Genomic DNA, 20456 nt, shown 5'->3' on the forward strand with positions numbered 1-20456 from the left:
TCCCCAGACTGGCCTGTGTTCTGTCCTGCTGAGGCAACTCAGTGTTGATGTCACAGCCCCCGGCGATGGCTATGATCTATGTGTGACCTCCGTGACGTTGTCGGGATCAACTCCCCACAGACAACAGTTACCAGGGAGACACAAGTCCATAGTGTTGGTTGGACAAGCCACACAGACAGACAGAGAAAGTGAGACAGGCAGACAGACAGGCAGAGAGAGGGTCCAAATGGTCTCAGTTTTACCAGACATAACGTTGCTCATGTCAACACTGACCTTCCCCTGACATGGATAAAATGGCCACTTCCTGCATCTTTAAAATGGCCAGAGGGGACAGAGAGATACTCATGCTAAAAATACAAAGACAATTTCTGAGTCAATTTATGTTGGGATTAATGTATTCTTTGAATATTCACGTTTACATCATTTTTCTTCACATCCTAATTCAAACCTTTTGTCATAAACAATTTCCATAAACCACAGAAAACACCAGAATCGAAGTGACATAACTGCACGAGAACAGAGATTACTCTGCTATACAGTGCTTTAGTGTCTTTCTTCCCATTGAATCCAGCCTCTCCCTGCTCTGGCAGTGCAGTGGCAGGTATTAGAGAGATGATCCCACAAAGCCCCCCCCCCCCCCCTCCCCCCCTCCCAGGCTTACCCACACACACAACACTCACTCTGGGACTCCAAAACGATTGGCCAGCAGGTCCTACAGAGACTACCACATTTAAGTTCAGTGTCTTCCTAACTCTGGCACTCGTTAACAAAATAAACACTGCTGTAGTTGGTTCACAAAACCAGTGTATCCATGAGAGGAACACCTACAATATTTCTGCATATTTGTAGGCAGGCTGACATATGTTTGAATTGTTCACTAACTCACCTCACATGTATTGAGAAATATGATGAGTATGGGAAAAAGGGAGGACAAGGAGACCCTGAAATTCCTGTGATCAGGGGAGGGAGAGGAATACCAAAAATGAGCCTCTCCTGATAGACCCCTACCCTTTGTGGATGCATTGAGTTATTACAAAGGTCGCTGGTATCACTGAGTAGAGAAGCCTTGAAAACCTGTATAAATACAGGAAGTATAACTTACTTGTTTAATCCAGCCCTATCCTTGCTTTGATGGCAGTTCCTCCGGAAAACTTGCCTGTTTCCTTTTTTTCATCTGCCTTTGTTGACATACCAAAGATGCATTTGTCCAATCAGTCGTAAAACATTTGTGCTCTCAAATCGGCTCAAATCTGGTGGATGACATCATCCAACACCCACATGAAGCTTTCATGATGCGTCAAGTCAGTTTCTGTACAGGAAGCCTTTGGCACCATGTTTGCTTTTAGTCAGATACAGTTGGCCCACTATTAGACATGCTTCTTCCTGCACAAAGACTTCCCTGTGTAATATTAATCATGTGAGGATGAACAGAGCTGTAAATCCATCCTCTTCGGAAATCCCCTTTTTTAAGTTGTGTTTTGTAACATTATTTTAGTCAGATTTCAGCAATGTGAGATGCAACTTGGCCCTGGTAATTTGACAGTGATAAGCATTTGATACATGGTACCATTTTTACAATGGAAAAATAACTAAATAATATGATACGTTGTTGTAACTAGACATGGGCTCGTATTTGTTCTTCCATGGAAAAACAACTAATGAACCAAAAAAAAAACTCAACCAGGCCTACAAGCAAATATGTTCACCTTCAATTTCACACAACTGATACATGTTATTGATCCAAGTCTGATTGGAACTAGTGACCTGCATTAGTTCAACATTGTGAGACATGTTATTGTTACTGTGCTGGACAATATCACATTCTGGTCATTTTAAGTGAAATGTGTTAATCTTCACAGCATATAAAAAAGGCACTGGAATAGTATCGTTGGTTTGCCCACATTCATTTTCTTTCCCTAAATTATACCATTTGTCATACACTCATTACAAGGACAGTCAATTTTAAACCAATTCCAAAAGCCTCTCATTTTTATTTTTCATAATACAGGCTGCACACTTTTCATACCCCTGTCAACAAATCACTATGTTATTTTAAGCCCTGGCTGAATAAATGCAGTGATAAGTGAACATAATTATTTTTTACATTGTTATCTGTTTTTCCTTGTCTTGTTACGGCGACTTTGTATTTGAGTGTTCCTGTTACTGTGGTAACAGGCTATGTGAAGTGTATTCAGAACAGGGCGTTGATACATTAATATGTTCAGTGTTTCCCCTTAATCAAGTTGTAAGTACAAAATAATTATTCTATATTCAACACGGACACCTAAGCTGTCACTGCCATTTAATGAGTTTCAATTAAGCTGTTAGTTTCAACAGACTGGCTCTGCACACAGGAAAACTATTTAAAGCTTAAAAAGCACATCAACAGAGCAAAACATGAGACATGGTTTGTTGCATATTTATGGTATATATTTCTAACATGGCCAAAATGAACAATAGAGAGTCATTATTTTAAAAACATTGTCATTCCAAAAATATGTTTAACCTGCAAAGATTGCATGCATTTAGAACGTCATGGGTCTTTAATGGTCAAATTATGAATTGATTGATTGCAAAATATGTGTCTGGTGCTTAGTGCATATTCAAATTACATATAGCAATTGATACCTTGGACATAGCACCAACTTGATTGGGTGTAATAGGAGCAGAATGTCTTAGTGTTTCACTCAGACAATGTGATTGGATGAGTAAAAACGTGAAAGCCTCAGTTTGACCCCAGTCTAGAGAATGGGGAGCACAGGCCTGTGAGGTCAAGTGAAACGACAGAACATTGAGTTGATTCATCAAATTAGGTCCTATGTAATTGCACTGCGTGACGACTCATAAAATGTGTCAGCTATAAAACTGCCAGACAGCCATCAGCCTCCATGTTAAATGAAGTTAGAGAAAGTGCAAGGTTCACAACTTCCTAACCCTCCTGTGTTTTAGTGGCTTGTCTTAAAGGCCTTGCTTCTCTAATCATGAAGCAGCATGGATATCTTCACACCTCAGATGATGACTTCCTGTTTATTTTCTTAACAAATGCACTTTCCATACATAGATTTGCTAATCATATTTTTTCGATACTCGTTAGCAAAGCTACATATGGAATGGGTGATAATGTTAAGCTAACGTTTTGAAGTAATTAAGTTAGAAAACTAACTAGCGCACAAAACGTTTTTCTCCTCTGCTCATAACTGAACAAACCTAAACAAATGAAATAACAAATGTTAAGATAATGGTATGTTAGATATATAACCTTTACAAACACACATTCCAACCCAAATTGACCACACTGACCTCTGTGAAGAGCACAAAGCATGCAGTGTGAAGACAGTTTACCTTTGTAATTGTTACAGATCACACCATTAGCACAATATTGTCATAGCTCCTGCTCCTGCAGACAGTAACTGCTGAGGGTTAATTTGCATAATACATCTTAATTGAAGCCTATTAAGGATTTGATTAGAAGCAAATCAGGTACACCACGGATAACTTCAGATTAATGCTTTCGCTGTGTTTTGGGTGTTATCATATTCTGAGACAACTGTGCACTGTATCATGCAATTTGTATGTGTTGGTGAATACTATCCTCCTATTTCCATTCAATTGCATTAAAATGCCTTTAAATATGTTAATATACATTTTATTTATTCATCTCGGTTCATACTACAGTTTTTCGTCAGTGAACAATTTAGGAGATTGTGTACAGGGGCCAGCTAACTAAGTGACATATTGATTCAAGACTGTCATTGTCTTGAATGTTTGTACCTGTTTGTGTCCTTGTAGAAACGGTGCCTCTGAATTAAGAGACCGTCGTTGTCTTACTACCAAGAGGTACTTACTTATCTGTGAATGAGGCCACGGCAGAGGCACTAGACTCTTTAAACAAGCATCTGTGTTTGGAAATCTGATCCAGCCCTGATTGTATTGAACAACTTCCTAACCATATGGCCGACATTTAGATCTCCTTACTGGCTATATATATTATATGTTCAGGTCAACAACTGTCAGTTTGGGGGTTCTCTTTTTACCTACATTGTGCATGGAAGGAATAGGACACACGTGGATCATAAGCCAATTGATAGGTTACATGCGTACGGATGACATAGGATAGTGTGCTGTGTAATGGAAGTGCTAATTACGCTACGCATATAAGAATACACAAGTTTGTATTTTATTGTACTTTATTACAAACATGATTCTTTGTGTAATCAGTAGCGGAAGCACAGAGTTACTGCGCTTACAACTCCGTTCACTTCCTCAAAGTCCACAGATGAGGATTAGCTGCCCTACTGCAGGGATTCAGACTTGCCCCTGTTTCGGTCTCTTAAATCACTATATCTGTAGGGACCTGGACAAAATACCGTAACATAATTTCTTTTGTACTTGGGATGTCTGGCAGAAATAATGAGTTTTAGCCTGCTTGCAATAAACTCTCCCAATATTCGAATTATTGTCGGACTTAATGAGGAAAAAAAAATCATAACAAGAAATTGCCTTTTCTGCAGCGATGATCACATGGAAACATTATCCACATGAATCACCCCAACGGCATATCAAATTGTGTCATTTGCCTGGAAACTAGTGCAGGTCTCAGAGGGAAGGCAAGGTGAACGAGAGGCTGCTGCATCGAGGTGCAACACTGCTCAGGCACTTGCCTTGAGACCAATCAAAACAGCCTTTTTCCACACAAGAGAGAGGAGGAGAGATCACTATGCTCCAGGGCACAAGAGTCTCTGTTCATATCACCTAGACAGTGCACCACCCTGTCTGACTCTCAGACAAACAAAAGCCTCCCAAACTATTAGCTATCCACACCTGTCACCTCCCTGGCATGCAATAGGAAATGCAATGAGATTACTCACTAAACAACCATCTATTACTTTATTGTTTTACTACTGTGAGAACATTCCAGATGATGAAGCCAGATGATAAAGACATCTCTCGGAAAGAAGGCCAAGACCAGCAACCTGAAGTCTTAACATTTCCTCACACATATCCAGAGTCAGAACAATGGTCTAAAATTATTGGGAACTTGGGAAAATGATAACAGAAGGCTGAATCTCACTATACGAGAACAATGCCATACTTCAGTGGTCACTGTTGATGACATCACTCAGTGATTCAATGGAGTGTGGGATGGAATGGTAGGATCGGAGCTGTCACGCAACCTTGATGGGCAAATGATTGTCACCACAGTCATCTCATCAGAGACCCCTTCAGCATATTGTTCGCTTTGTCCTCATTTCACACTTTGATTTCAAATCTCTCCTTTTTTGGTCGGGCACAAGCCCACAATTTACCGTGTTTTGCTTATGTCATTCAAATTATGGTATATTGCAAATAAATACAAATGGTATAAAAAAGCTATAATTAACAAAGAGTTATAAAAAGGTGGCAATCTTTAAAGAGAAATAGGGCACTCTTGTATTTTGGTGCCATTTTCTTTTAAGGTTTTGTCATTCAAATTGGTGCATTGGATTGGCTTTTGTGTGCCTAAACTGGATAAACAACATCTGCCTTGATTGTAAGATGTTTCCAGAACAAACCACTTAGGAGGAATTTCAGCTAGCCAATTCCCACAAGCTGCTGTCAGTCACTTACTGGCACTGCAACACTTAATGCCTTTGTCTGTTCTCCAATTTATCTTGTTAACAGCAAATTGGGCTAACTGTTTGAGGCACAGAGCTATCGTACAACCGATAAGAGAAACACATTCACTGCTGGAAAAAAAAGTATGCTCCTCCTTCAAGTAAAAATGTAATTGATCTACTTCAAAGTTTCCCGTTTATATACAGTGGAATACAATAAAACAGGATGCTGCCAACACCTATTGTTCAGTTAATAGTGATATTTCTGGCATCACAAACTGTAGGTTTTGCATGTTGTATATTATACAAGGCAGTAATAGTCACTTTAAATAACCCTTACGCTCAAAGTGTGCTGAAAAAGTAAATCAAATACGCTGCCCTTTACACGCATGTCTGCAGTCTCCAATTTACAAATATGCCTATTAATAATACAATCCTCCAGGGGTGCAGAAGCACCCTGGAAACCAACTGTCCTGTGAATTAATGTGTGAGAGGCCTGAGAATGGCCTTTTTACACCACCTTGCAGAAAAAACCTCTACCGAGAGAGACACTACGTCTTTAAGAGCACTACAAATAAAGGAAACCTATTTCTTGCATCTTCCATGGTCTTATTTCAATACCCCTCTCTCCTTGTTCCCCCTCCACACATCATTAAACATATTATTATAACATGACTGTCAGTCTGCGTCTCTCTTCCCTCCATTCTTGCTCTGCCAGGTAATCAATTTGTCGTCACTCTCTGTAACCCCAGTAAAGTCATCAAGCGAAATGAGTTACAGCTGCAAAGAGCCTTCAAGAATACAGAAAAAGAGAGAGCGAGAGAAATGACAACACAGCCCAGGAATATTCCACCGCCTGATAGCACATCCCAGGTCTTGAAGATGAAATATTAATGCACAATTTGTTTATCTGCAGGCCCACATCTCTCCAGTGCCGAGCTGTTAATTTTCTATCGGCACAGACAACGGATCAGTCAGTCATGAACTCTTCACAGCCATTACCGGGAGACATTTTGATTAAGTATTCCTAATGTAGTGGATAGGAAAGAATGAAAACACTCTGCCTGCCAACTTTTGATTGACCATTAAGCCACTGATGAATGTGCCTGTCAAAGAGGAGACAATTACCTCAACAATGAAGAAACTCTTCTGGAAAGCTTATTTCTCTATAGGGCTGACACATTTACCAGATTACAGGCAAGGCAGCTGAGAGCGTGTAAAGGGATCGCTTAGGCATCTTCTCAAAAGTTCTCTGAATAACACTAGGGACATTGTTTTTAAGAAAGGGGATTTTACTGACTAAAATGTGGGGAAAAAAAGTGTCGGTTTTGGGACATGAACTGAGTGTGAGACTGTTAGATAAGGGTCTCAGTATCTTTAGTGGGTATAAAGAACCGCCATTATTGGCAGAGAACAATCACCATCTGCTTGTACATCCGCAGCCATAATAAAGACAGATAACTCCTCAACCCACTGCAACCAGAGAACAACATCCACATCTACAAAAGATACCCCCATCACACCATCAAATGACCCCTCTCTTTATGAATCAACTTAATCCTTTTCAGTCACTTCAATACTAATGTGTAATTACATTGTATTATAAACATGATAAAAAATGAGGTCAAGGATGTCCACTCATGCATGACCTAGTGCTAGTGGGCAATCACGCCAATTACTGTCCAGAACATGTGGTCATTCTTTACAATGTGTTGAAAGTGTATAGTAACTGAAATTATTAAAGTGACACTATAGTTTCATAACATTTTGTTTGTTGTGACTTCATTTATTTGTAATTTTCCACAAAGTAAGTAAAAGCATAAAGGAAATATATATTAAGGTGAAACACTACTCATGGGTCTTATGTAATGATAGGCCTCAAAAAAAGCTTTTAATGCAACAGTAACGTGACCGGGGTCAGCCCCTGGCATCATAGACATGCACACTCAATAAGCTAAAGCCTAAGCATTCACTCAGGGAGTCAGTACATACCATTGGATCCCTGTCTGGAGTGTGCATAGCATTAACGTTGTCATATAACCACCTATGTTACATTCGATTCAACGTTTCTCATTTCACTGTGAAGTATCACTATGACCCAGGCCACGGACTATATAGGGCAATGTACACACTCACAGACACAAACCATGCACTCACACACACACCTCTTCATAAAGAAGTCTAATTTTGGATACTGATGTATTATTTGTACTAAATAATATCAACTAGCATCATCCAAACATGTTAAGACTCTATGTATATGTGCAATGTGAGGTAAAGCATAATTTAAAGTGTATCAATGCTCTTTAAACAATTCCATACAAGCAAAAGAGACTATTGTTTCTATCAGGCTATGTGTTTCTGTTCCACATTTTCAAATTCATGGGGTTTCTGGGAGTGTGTTTGTGTATGTGTGTGATAGACAGAAAGAGTGGAGAGAGAAAGGGGGGGGGCTGTGTGTGTGTGCGTGCGCGACGCGCGAGAAATAGCGTTCTTCAATGTATGAGATATTAGGAGTTCATGCAAAGTTCATCTGTTTCAGATACTCGAGGCACATCTGATATTTCGCGTGTCTGCTTTTGATTTGCGTCTTTCCGATTCTGCGACTGCTTTGGGTCATTCGTGTAAGAGCAAACTTTTCGGTAGGATAAAATGTAGCCCACACATTGGCAATATCAAATCTGGACAATAAAATTAAGAAGCTCTAGTCAAATACGAATAACACTTACACTCTGGTGAGAGAAATGACGCTAAGTGTACGTGTTCAAAAATAGGTTAATAGGCCACAGAAAACTTTTATCAATGCCTTAAACGTTATATCACGACTGTTGGAGTGAATCTCCATCGTCCAGTAATAGGGCGCATTGTGTTGTTCGACGGGTGTAAACTGTTATACTTCTTCATTTCATCTTAGTTTATAATTAAATATATCACACATTTACTTAACGCATGTGTTACAAATGTAGCAAAATGTAATATTGTTTGTGACCCATATGATGAGAGTCAAGTCCTCCTTACCCGCAGCCCGTTTCGGCGCTTGCTGTTTCCTCCGTGGCATTTTTGAACTCGTGGTTCACGTTCACTCTGCCCAGGTGAAATTGGTCTATTGCGGGCTAAGATAGTCCATGCAGAGAGAGAGGGAGAAAGCGAAACAGCAAGTCTTTATTTTGCTGTCTGAATCGGCTACTTCTGCTCTCTCCTTGTAGAATCCAGTCGGAAACGTTGCCTGGGCAAAGCAGATGTAGGAGTGAGTATTTTTCACCTTGTTCCTAGATGTCCTGCAGGGTAGATCGTCTTCTTTTCTTTCCGTTTTGGTCCATCAAAGCCTTATGGCGACGTCTGTCTGTCAGTTTTCTGAGTACGGTATTGAATATGTGGAGGGACAAGCGTAAAACGTTTGGGTAATGGTATTACGCACAGCACAGGCAGGGTGAGGCGATGCCAGCAAACATCGATCCATAGAACAAACTGAACATTAAAAACTCCTCCCTCCTCGCCTGGACTTGATGGCAGCGAGACATTTGTTACAGTAGATAACCATGAGTTTATTAAAGGGACAGGGGCCAGAGAAAACACCACGAGAAGGTTGGGCTGTTTCGACGGAACGAGGTACTGTAGTAGTCAATCGGTTGATTTGCGTTTGTTTCTTTTTGCTTCCAGTTATTGAAGATAGCATTTTTTTTTTGTGAAAGTTTTTTTTAATGTTTTAAAGATGTGAATTTGATACTTGAAAGAATGATTCGGAGAAGGTGTAGACTTCTCAATAGCCTAATACTATAATAAATATGCCACATAAATAGTTGTCCACTCCACTGTAATAATCTTACAGTTGTACTTCTCCATGTGAAGACATCGTCAAGAGACAGTTCTTTTAACATGACTATTCTCTTTCACTGGGTGACATTTCACAGCATCACATGTCTGTCTGCATTACTGAGGCAACAAGAAACAAAATATTTCTATTCCAAAAAACCCTCATGACCTAATCAGATACCAAGTTGAGGTGATGGATGACTTCATTCCAGCGAGACAACACCCCTGTGTGATTCCGGTTGGCCCTGCATTACAAATGGCTTCCTGATAATATTCCATCATCCCATTTTGAGCCTGTCAATCATTTGCCCACAATGGCAGAGACCTCCCCTGAACTCGGCCTGAACCTCAGTGATCAATCACAGGTTAGATCCAGCCTCAGTCAGACCTGTCTGCTAGCTTTTAACACCCAGTGTGTACACAGGCATGCGTGTATACTGACAGGACTCAGCCTAGCGCCCACCTCATCTCTCCTTATCTCTATGGCCCCGCTGCACAGCTACTGCTCACCTGCTGCTGACACCCAGCCCCGCTCCGTCTTTATCCCTCACACCCGCATGTGGGCAGTGTGTGTGTGTGTGTGTAGGACTGGACAGTGTGTGCTTGTGTGTGTGTGTGTGTAGCACCATATGTGCAAGTGTGCTGTATGCTTGCATTCGATTAGTTTGTATGAAACTACTTTCATGAAAGTTTATGATCAGAGAGTGCGTACAGTAACGCAAACTTGCAGAGCCCTGTGCAGATGCTGTGATTTCTCATCTTCTTAGTCTTGATGATTTTTCCTTCACATGGCTGCACTTTTCTCACCTGGCTGCATAAAGATTTTCCAGAACCTAGTTCCAACAGATTTTAAATTAACAGCTATCCACCACTGTAGCATACTGTAACAAACATATGTCTTAGTTGATGTTCGGGTTTTTTTTGACACTTGTGGCTGACTGTGGCCCTCTCTCCTTTTCTGCAAGGAAGCAATTAGAAGCATTGTGCTGCACACATGCTGGAAGAGCTGTAAACAAGACACGTTGATGTCTGTGTACTTAGAGCCACGTCTGATGACATCAAAGACAAGGCATAATGAAATCAAATCACATATTTGTTAGCTACCTGTATGGTGATTGGAGATGATGTTCTTGTGTACTCCATGATGAAACATTGTCTTGATGTTCACCAAACATGAGATAAGCAGCAAACATGTGTGCTTGGACATCAGTGTAGATCAAAGAGCCCTAATGAAACCACGCACAACAGGTCACTCTCCTGCTCATGTCCCTGGCCAGGTATCAGGTGAGCACTTGGACTTGACCCCCGGTCGCCTTGGCCCCCACTCGGCACGGCTGATCACTGCTCCAGGCTGCCCTCGGAGGAAGGATGGGAAAATGCTCAATGTTCAAATATTCACCTGTGGACATTCACGCATGTGTGTGTTGGTTCTCAATGCATTAGAACATGGATTAGTTCACACTGGGGAATAGTTTGTGTCGATCCCTAACAGTAGCTCTGTACTTACAGTACACTGTCATGGATACCTTCGCCTCAACAACATTGTTTGCACACGTTTCAGCTCTCTGTGCCACACTCAGGTTTGCTGTCATGAATATTGTAGACAAGATCATTATATTTTTACAATACCAAACACAGCCTCGTCGTGGACTCACAAATGAGAGTTCCAAAACTCACAGAAAGCAGCCTCACCTCCAGACTGTTTCCTAAATCGCTACACAGTTCTCATTTGCATCTTGTGGTTCAACTATTTAGTTACGCAGGCTTGCTACAAATCCGCGCTGCATAGGCAGTCTAATTAAAATGCACTACCCATGATGAAAGGAGGAAGGCCTGGGGAATCCAAACCTGTTTTTGATTCAAAGCTGAAATTTCATGTGAGACGGACAGCCTGTGATTGAAGTCTTGAGAGTCATAATTTTCAAAGTAGAACAACAACATGTGCATACCGTTAAGAGCAGATGTCTGATTTGAAAATCTAATATGTACACTTTACTGTAACACAGTTGAAAAATACTGAAAGATGTTTAATTGAATATCAAGCTGCACATCCATTCACTATGCCCTGGATTAGTAGTGGTTTCAGTAATGAACAATAAGAACATTTAAGAGAAATTGTGCCAATAAATAAAGACATACTGTACAAACATTGATACCCATGAATGGATACTGCAACACAGAAGGACATCGTTTTTCTTTGTTGTGTAAGAAACACAATTCAAGAGACGGCCTACTCTTGAGAGTGAAAGCTGTTGCCATAACTTACACAGTTTTAGTTTTCTATTGACGAATCTCAGTGGAACTCCGGTTTGTTTGGCCTCAGGCCTGAATGTCAAATATCATGGAGATTATTGGAGCTTTAAGGATGAAGTACATCTTCCTTTTTCATTACACTTTTGATTGCACATTCCCTGCACATATTCAAAAGCAAAATACACACTGTCCAGAATTACATCTGCAGCGACAATCACTTTCATCGTCATCACATTATCCTTATGTTTGAATAGGGCATTGTAAGTTTTGGGGTATTTGGCGGTTTGAGTTTGCAACAACCTGAGCCAAAAGTTCTGGTGATTACCTCAGGTTGTATTGCACTGTGACCCACATAAGATATGATCTGCCTTATTTGTGCTTCTCAGACAATGGCCTTGATATGTGAAGGAAAACACATTGTCTTCCCTCTTAGAAACGATACGGGTATTGTTTACCATGTTTGCTATACCGTGGCTTTTAACCCAATAATATCTATTCAAACTCTCTTTCTGACGTCGAGCCGCTTGACCTATTTCCTCTCTTGTAATGTATCGTTAAAGCAGCCTCGTGAAATGACTTAATTATTCATGCTTGATTTCAAAATGAAGCGCTTTAAGAACATGGTTCCACTGGAGAATTGACACACGCAACGATGCTCTTACAAGCACACACACTGAGGCGCACAGGGACTAGGTATGTTCCAGAACAGCCCCTTGACTGACTCCAGCCAGTGTGTTGTGGCTTCAACGCATTACAGCAGGAGTGAAGATAAACACTCCGCCAGTGTCTTTCATGATTTACGTATTTCAAACATTTCACTTGATTGAGTATGGTATAAGGCTACCTGATATTGGATAAACAGAACAATGTATATATTTTTTTTTTTATACGGAATATTGAGCCCATAGAACTAATCCTGAGCTGGAAGAATTGTCACAGATGTTCTGCTGTTAGCATGAGTGTACCGAGATGCACACAAAGGCTCCATTCTTTCAGCTCCTCCATATTCACAGGCATGTGTGTGCATTTGTGTGTTAGATTCTGTGTCTATGCGAACTTGCATGAATGTGAGAGTGCATGTGCACATACTGCAGTTAGGTAAGGCATCAAAGCAGCCTGTCACTTGTCCCTTGGCATTGCTTTAGTCTGTGTCGACAGTGTGTCCACCCTGGGTTTGTCAGTGTCTGTTCAGACCTGACCTGTCTTGTTCAGCACATGGCACAGGACGCTGATGGACATTTCCAGTGCTCCTTCTCAGTGTCCATCACCCGGCACAGGATGCATCCCTGACGCGTCTTAGTTTGAGCCCCTGAAATTTGTTGACAGTTGCAGAGGGTGGTCTGCAGTTCTGCCACGCTCAATTACATGAGATCTGATCGGATTTTGACTTGAATAATGTAGGTTGTCTGCTGTGCATAAATGCTCAATTGCGGTCAATCGATATCAGAATAACAGATTTTCGACAGTGAAACAATGGAACCTAAGTAAAATACTTCAGTATTTGTTCCTTCATAGATGTTTTGATGTTAACCCAAAAGGTAAAAACAATAACACATAATAACCTTGTCTCACATTAGTCGTTTTCAGTTCCTTCCAATAGCATTACCTTAAAGGGAACACATTTCATTAGACCTTTCTATTAAAACTGTTAATTTACTTTTATTGGAACAGGAAATGAATCTCTGTTTCTAATGGAGACGGAGGCAATCAGATAAGCGACGTTGCCACCCATACTTTCCCTTCTCTTTCTTGAGGAGGAAAACAACTGCAGCTTTTAATAAACATGTAATAAGAAAGAAAACAGCTGGTAGCAGCATCACAGATGGTGCCGTTCCTGGCATCTCCAAGGAAGGGACCACACATACAGATGGCTCATTATTCCAGCATTTGGTTATGCATATTGCACAAAATTTTATTCCAATGCTTAACAACCAGTATAAGCAATACAGGTGTTACTATTTTTCACACGGCTTCGCAGCAAAGTAGGCTATCGGGATGTGGGTTTGGTCCTGTTGCTGATGTAGATCAGTTATGTGTTTTCCAGACATTTCCTTGTATCAATATTTCAGTACTGTCTCTGTTTGTGACTGTCTCTGTTTGTGACTGTCAAGTTAATCTTCAGTGTGGAGTGATTTATTGGTTAACTAGCTGTCACTCTATTTGCTCTGACTGCAACTTTGTGAACCATTGTGCTGGCAAGGTGGCAGCCCACTAACAGCATGTATCTGAGCTAGTCTTTGTTGAAGACAGGAAGCTTTGATGATCAAGAGCAATGTCCAAACAAGTGTAATGAGCACAGTCAGCTAAGCACCAGACCTGGTCTTTGCCCCAAACCTTGACACACCAGTCTCATGCATCTTAAATCTTTAACCAAGAGACTAACTAACTACGAGATATCTTCACACACGTGAGTATAAACATACTTAGTTTATTTACTGAGTTTCTTCTCGTTAAATATGTCACCAGTAAAACTTAATTTGAATGAAAACAAGGCAAAGATTGAGTCCCATGAGAGCAAATGTGTTCTTGGTTGAGTTTCCTTTTTAGGTTGACTGTTTCAAATTACAGATGCTCTCTAATTGGCTACGGTCAAATAAAATCCGCCTAATGAGGAATTGCATTCATTTGCTTACTTCCTTTCAAGTAGTCCCCCTTTACATCTCGAATAAAGGTCTGTTCTCTCTCTTTCTCTCTCACTCATTCTTTCCCATACTGTATAAACACAAACACGCACACACACACACACACTCACACACTAACACACACACACATACACACACACACACACGTCTCCGGACAGCCTACATCTCAGTTCAACTATAATGCCTGGATTTAACCCACTGATAAATGTAGTATGATAATAAACAAGACCTGAGAATTTACACAATAACATACAGTGCATTAAGCAGGAATTACACCAGGTTACCATGAACTACAGTCAGTCCTGCGTCTTCATGATGACCCCTTGCAGGGCTAGGGCTTCTGTCTGCCCTTCAGTGAAATCAACGAGCACTAACACATTCCACGTACAGTGAAGGAACAGCATCTCCATTATCTGATGAACTGAGCATAGGCCTCTCCTTTAATTGGATGATTACGTGTCGGTTAGTAAAGGAAGAAGAGAGAGGTCTTGTCAGCGTGTGTGTCCTAAAACATCCCAGGGATTTGCTTTCAGATTGCCTCACACTTGACACTATATATGTGCACTGGAGCTGTCCTGTCTAATTTATAACAGGGGCCAATGTGACCTTTATCCTGGCAATAACTATAATGCACTTTAGCACACGTCAGTCTCGGGTCTGGATCATCCCTTGTGTCATATGTTTTGCCTTGCATGCAGTACAACCACTGGGAGCTTGGGTCTGACTGGAGGTCTGGGCCTGCTTCCCTCCTGTTCAGTGAACTGGGGCTGAAAGGGCGTGAAAGTCATTCATTTTAATTCCCAATTGAAGGATTTTTCTTGCTAACTATATTACTAGTTGAAGTGAGCAAAGAGAAAAAAAACAATGATCATGACACATTTAAAGTTATTTGCAATGGGTGATGATGTTTAAAGAGTTTCTGGGTAAACAATTATGAAAAAAGCAAGAAAAGTGATTTTGTACACTTTGTAGGTAAGGTGCACAAAATAACTGCCACGTTTTTTGGTTCTAATTTCCTCTCTCATGCTCATCAACTAAGTTGTCAGGTCTGCGACATCCCTTTGATGGCATCACTGACAATTAGCAGGATGATGCCACACAAAACCATCTGGACAGGCACATTTCTCGTTGCTGAGGGAGACAGTTTCTGGTGTGACAAAAATAAAACTCAAGGTCAAAGCTGTCACTTTAAAGGTATCAGATTCCTTCAGAGGCAGATTTACAGGATTTACTGTAAATTATTTTGAGGTGGCTTAGTTACTGATGGCATATTTTTGAAAATGTTTAGCGCATAAAGGTAATGAGTAAAGTATTACATTAACTTGCTGTTTCTCTCCATCAGAGAAAAACATACAGTAGAGAAACCAGTTTGACAGACAGAAAGACAGACAGACTTACAGATAGACAGATAGACATATGAACAGGTATGGGAGTGATTTTTAACACTTTGGACAGATTCCAAACTTGGCTGATAAATGAGAGCTGGGTATAGACGGTTAAGAGAGACACTGGGTTGCACAGGGGTCATAAGCCTACAGGAAATTAGGCCTTGGCAGCTTTACTGCTGTTCCAAATATGATAGACCTGACTTGTCATCTTTCCCTCTAGGAGCACACTCAGAAAACCCATCAATTATCAGTGGAGGCGGGAAATTGATTCCTCCTTTTCCATACGCAGCAAATGTGACCCATAAATACACATTGCGTTGACATACCTCTTTGTATTGTACATGTTGAAAACAAGGGGCTTGGCATAAAGTCATAGTTAGCAGGACATAGTGATTACCATGACATGGCTTTATAGTAGATCTCTTATTGGCCCACACTGTCAAACAATATAATGGATGGAGCCTCAGCAAGCACATGAGGACAGAGTTGTCATCATTACAAATTCATGCTTGTAGGTTTTGAGGGCGCTGTACGCCCTTAGGTTTAAATAAAGCTTGAAGGGTACAAAATAATCGTTCAGCTGCAAGAACTCAAACAAGCAATGCTGTAGACTGACAAGCTTTAGACTTGGATGGGTCAAACTATTTTTGATGGGTGTCATTATGTAAAAGTAGGATGAAATAGAATCTGATTTGTCATTAAGACACAAATTCCCGTTGTTAAAGCGCACATTAGGCATTGTTCTCAGGCCTTCTGGTTACTTCCCTGCAGACACACTCGCTGAACCACCTCTGTTACCCATACATTATGTTTGTGTGCTGTACTCAGACAGAGTCCTTGCAGAACACAGGCACCAGTGTGTCATGGAGACAGAGTTATCCCTCACTTCTGGCTGACCACGGCAATATTCCGATGGGGACTGTTTGACTAATAAGCAGTTTCACTTCACAAGAGCTGGCTGCAGTCAATGCCTTTGTGGGTGTGTAGAGGACACCTTGTTGTAGAGAAGGTGGCCAATGCCATTAAATACACCTACTGATCCGGAAAACACACTGTGATTTCATTACTAAAATCATATAATGGTCTAAAACACAATAACACAGTTGCACTTTGTCTTTCAAAATGTGCTGTGTGTGTAAAATCCAGCATATGTATTTCCTGTGTGAATGAGCACATTTATTTGTTTTTCAGATTTGACCGTAAAATAAAACTGTCTAATTTTGTGATCATGAAGGAAAGTATAACCCCTCCAAATTTGACCGGTTTCATTTCTTGAAATACAGATTATGCCTAGAGAGACCTCCAAAAGCATTCTGAAAAGTTGACAGTTGATCAAAAGGCTGGGTCCAACCTCCTTTGCATATTGATTTAGCATATAGGCACATGCTCCAGTTATCTCTGTAGGGCCGTCTGATGGTCTGAACCACTCTGCACCAATGTATAGTTCATATCTGTGTTTCTCTGGCTGGATAGATTTGGAGAGGAGCAGAGCCATTCCTGCCGCTCATCTCCCCAGTCGTGAGACTACCCGCTCCATGGAGGTTTCTACCATCAGATGGTATCCAGCATACTCAAGTCGTTCATGGTAGGGGCTTGGTGGAGGTTCAGCACACATGAGACACCATCATTTGAAAAACATCTGTCACTCTGACAAATAATAAGTACACCAGGCCTCTAGGGAAAAGGACACACAAGCTCCATATTTAATTTTTCTGTGTGACTCTCCACTTCTTCTCTTTCGGTTTGTGCGATCTGTACAGTACTTTATTTCTAATAGAACGCCTACTCACGTTGACAATTGACATTTTAAGGGGCATTTCCCTTGAAAGAGCAACCTGGACAAATAAATACAATGGGCTGAATGATTTATCAGGGGGATACAAAAAACGTAAAAAAAAAAAAAGTATTTTGATTTCCATTTTCTTGCTGTGATGTGTCTAAAATTGGTCCCTTGACATGAAGTCCTGCATTTCCATGTTTCAGTCTCTGTGAGCTGTCTTCAGTATAGCCTGACCTGAGGCCTGTATCAGGTATCTTTCCCCTAGGGCACTTGCAAAGCCAAGACAACGCTGCACTACTCTCATTTTCTAATTCTCTCAGTTCCTCCTGGCTTAATTGAGAATTTGAACAAACAAATTAATCATTGCAGCCCATAAAAATGACATTCTCTCTAATTTGTTGTGTGTTGTCGTCCCCCACCTCTCCTATGCCTTTCTTAAAGCCCCACAGCATTTTTCGTGCTGAATCTGCTAGTTTACCCCCTTATGAAAATTACAAATACTTGTCAAGGTTAACGAGTTAATATTCTCATTCAATATTTATTTTATGGGGTAGAGAGAGCGTCTCCCTTCAGCGCGTCCTCTTCCAGAGCAAGGATGGGTTTGTTAATCAAAATGACAAGGACAGTGTCCTTTTGATAATCCCCTGAATCATCGAGAATAAAAAATGAACTTTATTAATCAGCCGCCCCTGATTAATTGTTATGAAGTGTTGCTCGTTCATTTCCCCTGCATTTCCGTAATTTCCATAGAAGCCTAACAATCTCCCCAATGATTTTAAGCCTTTTGGGCCAGCGATGAACTCAACAGCACAGCAATAAATAGCTTGGCAACTCTCTGTTTTTCCAGCTACACTTACTCTATGCCTCGTCGAATCTTGCTTAAAACATAATACTATCTTTTCATATTAAACTATCTGATATGGTGAAACACATCAGCTCAATCTGTCAATAAGAAGTGGTCAAAATGGGATGTTTTGTGAGGTCAGAAATTAATGTAAAATGTATTATTGTTTTTATTAAAATAAAATAAAATGTGCTTGTCTAAACGGATGCGTAAATAATAGACTCTTGTTCATGGTAAGGAATACATTGTTTGGTCGGGTGAAGAGCCAAATCAGGATATTGCGTGTAAGGAAAAATCTACGTAGTGCTATGAAGACCACACTTGAGCAGAAAGTGTAATGCCCAAATCTGACAGATTATCTTAAATGACTGATTCTTAAGGAAGTAGGGCAATTAATACTGCATATATTCAATGTTTATAATTAATATGTAAAATGAAGTTCCGTTTGCATAGTGGATGGGGCAAGGTTGGGGTTCAGATCTAATTTACATGAGCATGTCAGATGTGTGGTGCTAATTTGCTCTGAAGTTCTGTCCATGAAACAGAATATACAAAAGCAAGAAAAGTTTCAACTCTTATGGGGGGCTCTCTTTCTTTCTCCTCAATGCTTATTATTATTTGAAGGAGCAGGGAAGTATAAAAGATGTGACATCATGAGAATTCCATGAAAATCGTCCAACCTTTGTCCAAATTTACCCTGTGTCCTTTGTTACTGCAAGATGTGTTAGTATTTCTGATTCATAAGAAGATATACTGTAACAAGTCATTTCAGCCATTTTGGTAATTTAAATGGTTTATAGTCCTGCATACAATTAATTGCGGAGGTGTTGTATCCATCAAAATGAATAATTGAAGAGGATCGTTAATAGGTATTCCAGACTGGCTAAGGGAAAAGAGACAAAGCAAAGGACTTGCCACGACCGTCTTTCTGATCAGACCCTTCTTCCTTCATTTCATAGGGCTTCATGTGTTCTCCCCTTAGCTCAAGAAAATGCAAACCTAAAAACTGGTTAAAAAAGTAGATAGAAAATAGTAGAAAAGGTTTAAGCCTTTGTTTTGTGCAAAATTTTGCATGAACATTCCGTTGAATGGTTTCACATATATATATATCTGACCGAGATGAAACTCAAAGAATGTTTTTGATGAAAGCATTACATTCATACTGTGCACCAAATGTTAACTGGGAGATTAATTTAGCACACATTTTTTCTAAAGCTGTGTAAACAACATGTAATGTCTTCGCCTACCTTAAGGAACAATGGATTAGTTGAGCTAACTAACCTACAAATAGCATACTGTAAGTGCATATGTTACATGCAGCTGAACATTGCGCTTTAAACTTTCTCCATTAATAATTTGTCCCTTAAAAATGAAACTTAAATTCGACCAAATTGTCCGTGGGGAGGGGAACATAAAAACTATAATTGTTTAAGGATTCCCTAGCAGCAAAAACTATTCATAGTGTTAAATTGGATACTTTTAAATAATTCCCTTTATTACGATATCTGAAATCAGTTAATACTTTAAATAATGATTTCATCTGAGCAAAGCACTGAATTGACAATGGCCAAAACTTGTATCTGTGACAGTTTTGACTGGTTTGTCCTGTTTGATATCCTATCTACTGGGAAAGAATACGACGGCCAGACTCAGATCCCCTCATGCTCAGTGCACAAGATCACATTAAAAAGTCATCTCTGTCAGAGGCACACAGTCCACAGGCACATACTTTCCCATCCCTCACACTTGTGTACACCCACTCCAAGACATAAACTAGGGAAGGTGATTATTCCTTTTTATTAACCATCCAAAAGTTTGACATCTGGAGCGGGGGTGGGGTGTTGGGTGGGAGGGAGAAAGGAAGGGAGTCCGGTGCAATAGGTCAAATATTCCCAAATTTGAACAATAAATCCAGCTGGAATATTGTAATATTAATATTTGGACATTGCAATCTCCCTGAACAACATTTGAGAAGAGAATTTGTTCTATACTCCAGCAAGGATTTCACAAATCCATCAGCCTTTTGTACAGTTTCTCACATGTTGATCTATGGGCTCTGGGAACAAAAGACACTCCTTCAATGACAAGTGCAGAGTACATCAGCCAGTACTTCTTTTCAAGTAATTCCAGGCCTGGCTATTC

The 20456-nt window shown here is 40.3% G+C and overlaps 1 protein-coding gene across 1 annotated transcript in view; it reads right to left on the bottom strand.

Moving 5' to 3' along the window:
* Positions 1 to 9053, bottom strand: part of LOC124480590 (teashirt homolog 2) — a 31838-nt gene extending 22785 nt beyond the window's left edge. The window contains exons 1-2 of the mRNA XM_047040071.1: positions 8857 to 9053; positions 8613 to 8707 (exon numbers count right to left, since the gene is read on the bottom strand). Of these exons, the coding sequence (XP_046896027.1) occupies positions 8613 to 8652 (40 nt within the window). The 5' untranslated portion in view covers positions 8653 to 8707; positions 8857 to 9053. The remainder of the gene's footprint in view (positions 1 to 8612; positions 8708 to 8856) is intronic.
* Positions 9054 to 20456: the final 11403 nt, after the last annotated feature.

This window comes from Hypomesus transpacificus, chromosome 18 (assembly GCF_021917145.1).
Source record: "Hypomesus transpacificus isolate Combined female chromosome 18, fHypTra1, whole genome shotgun sequence".
NCBI classification, from domain to species: Eukaryota; Metazoa; Chordata; class Actinopteri; order Osmeriformes; family Osmeridae; genus Hypomesus; species Hypomesus transpacificus.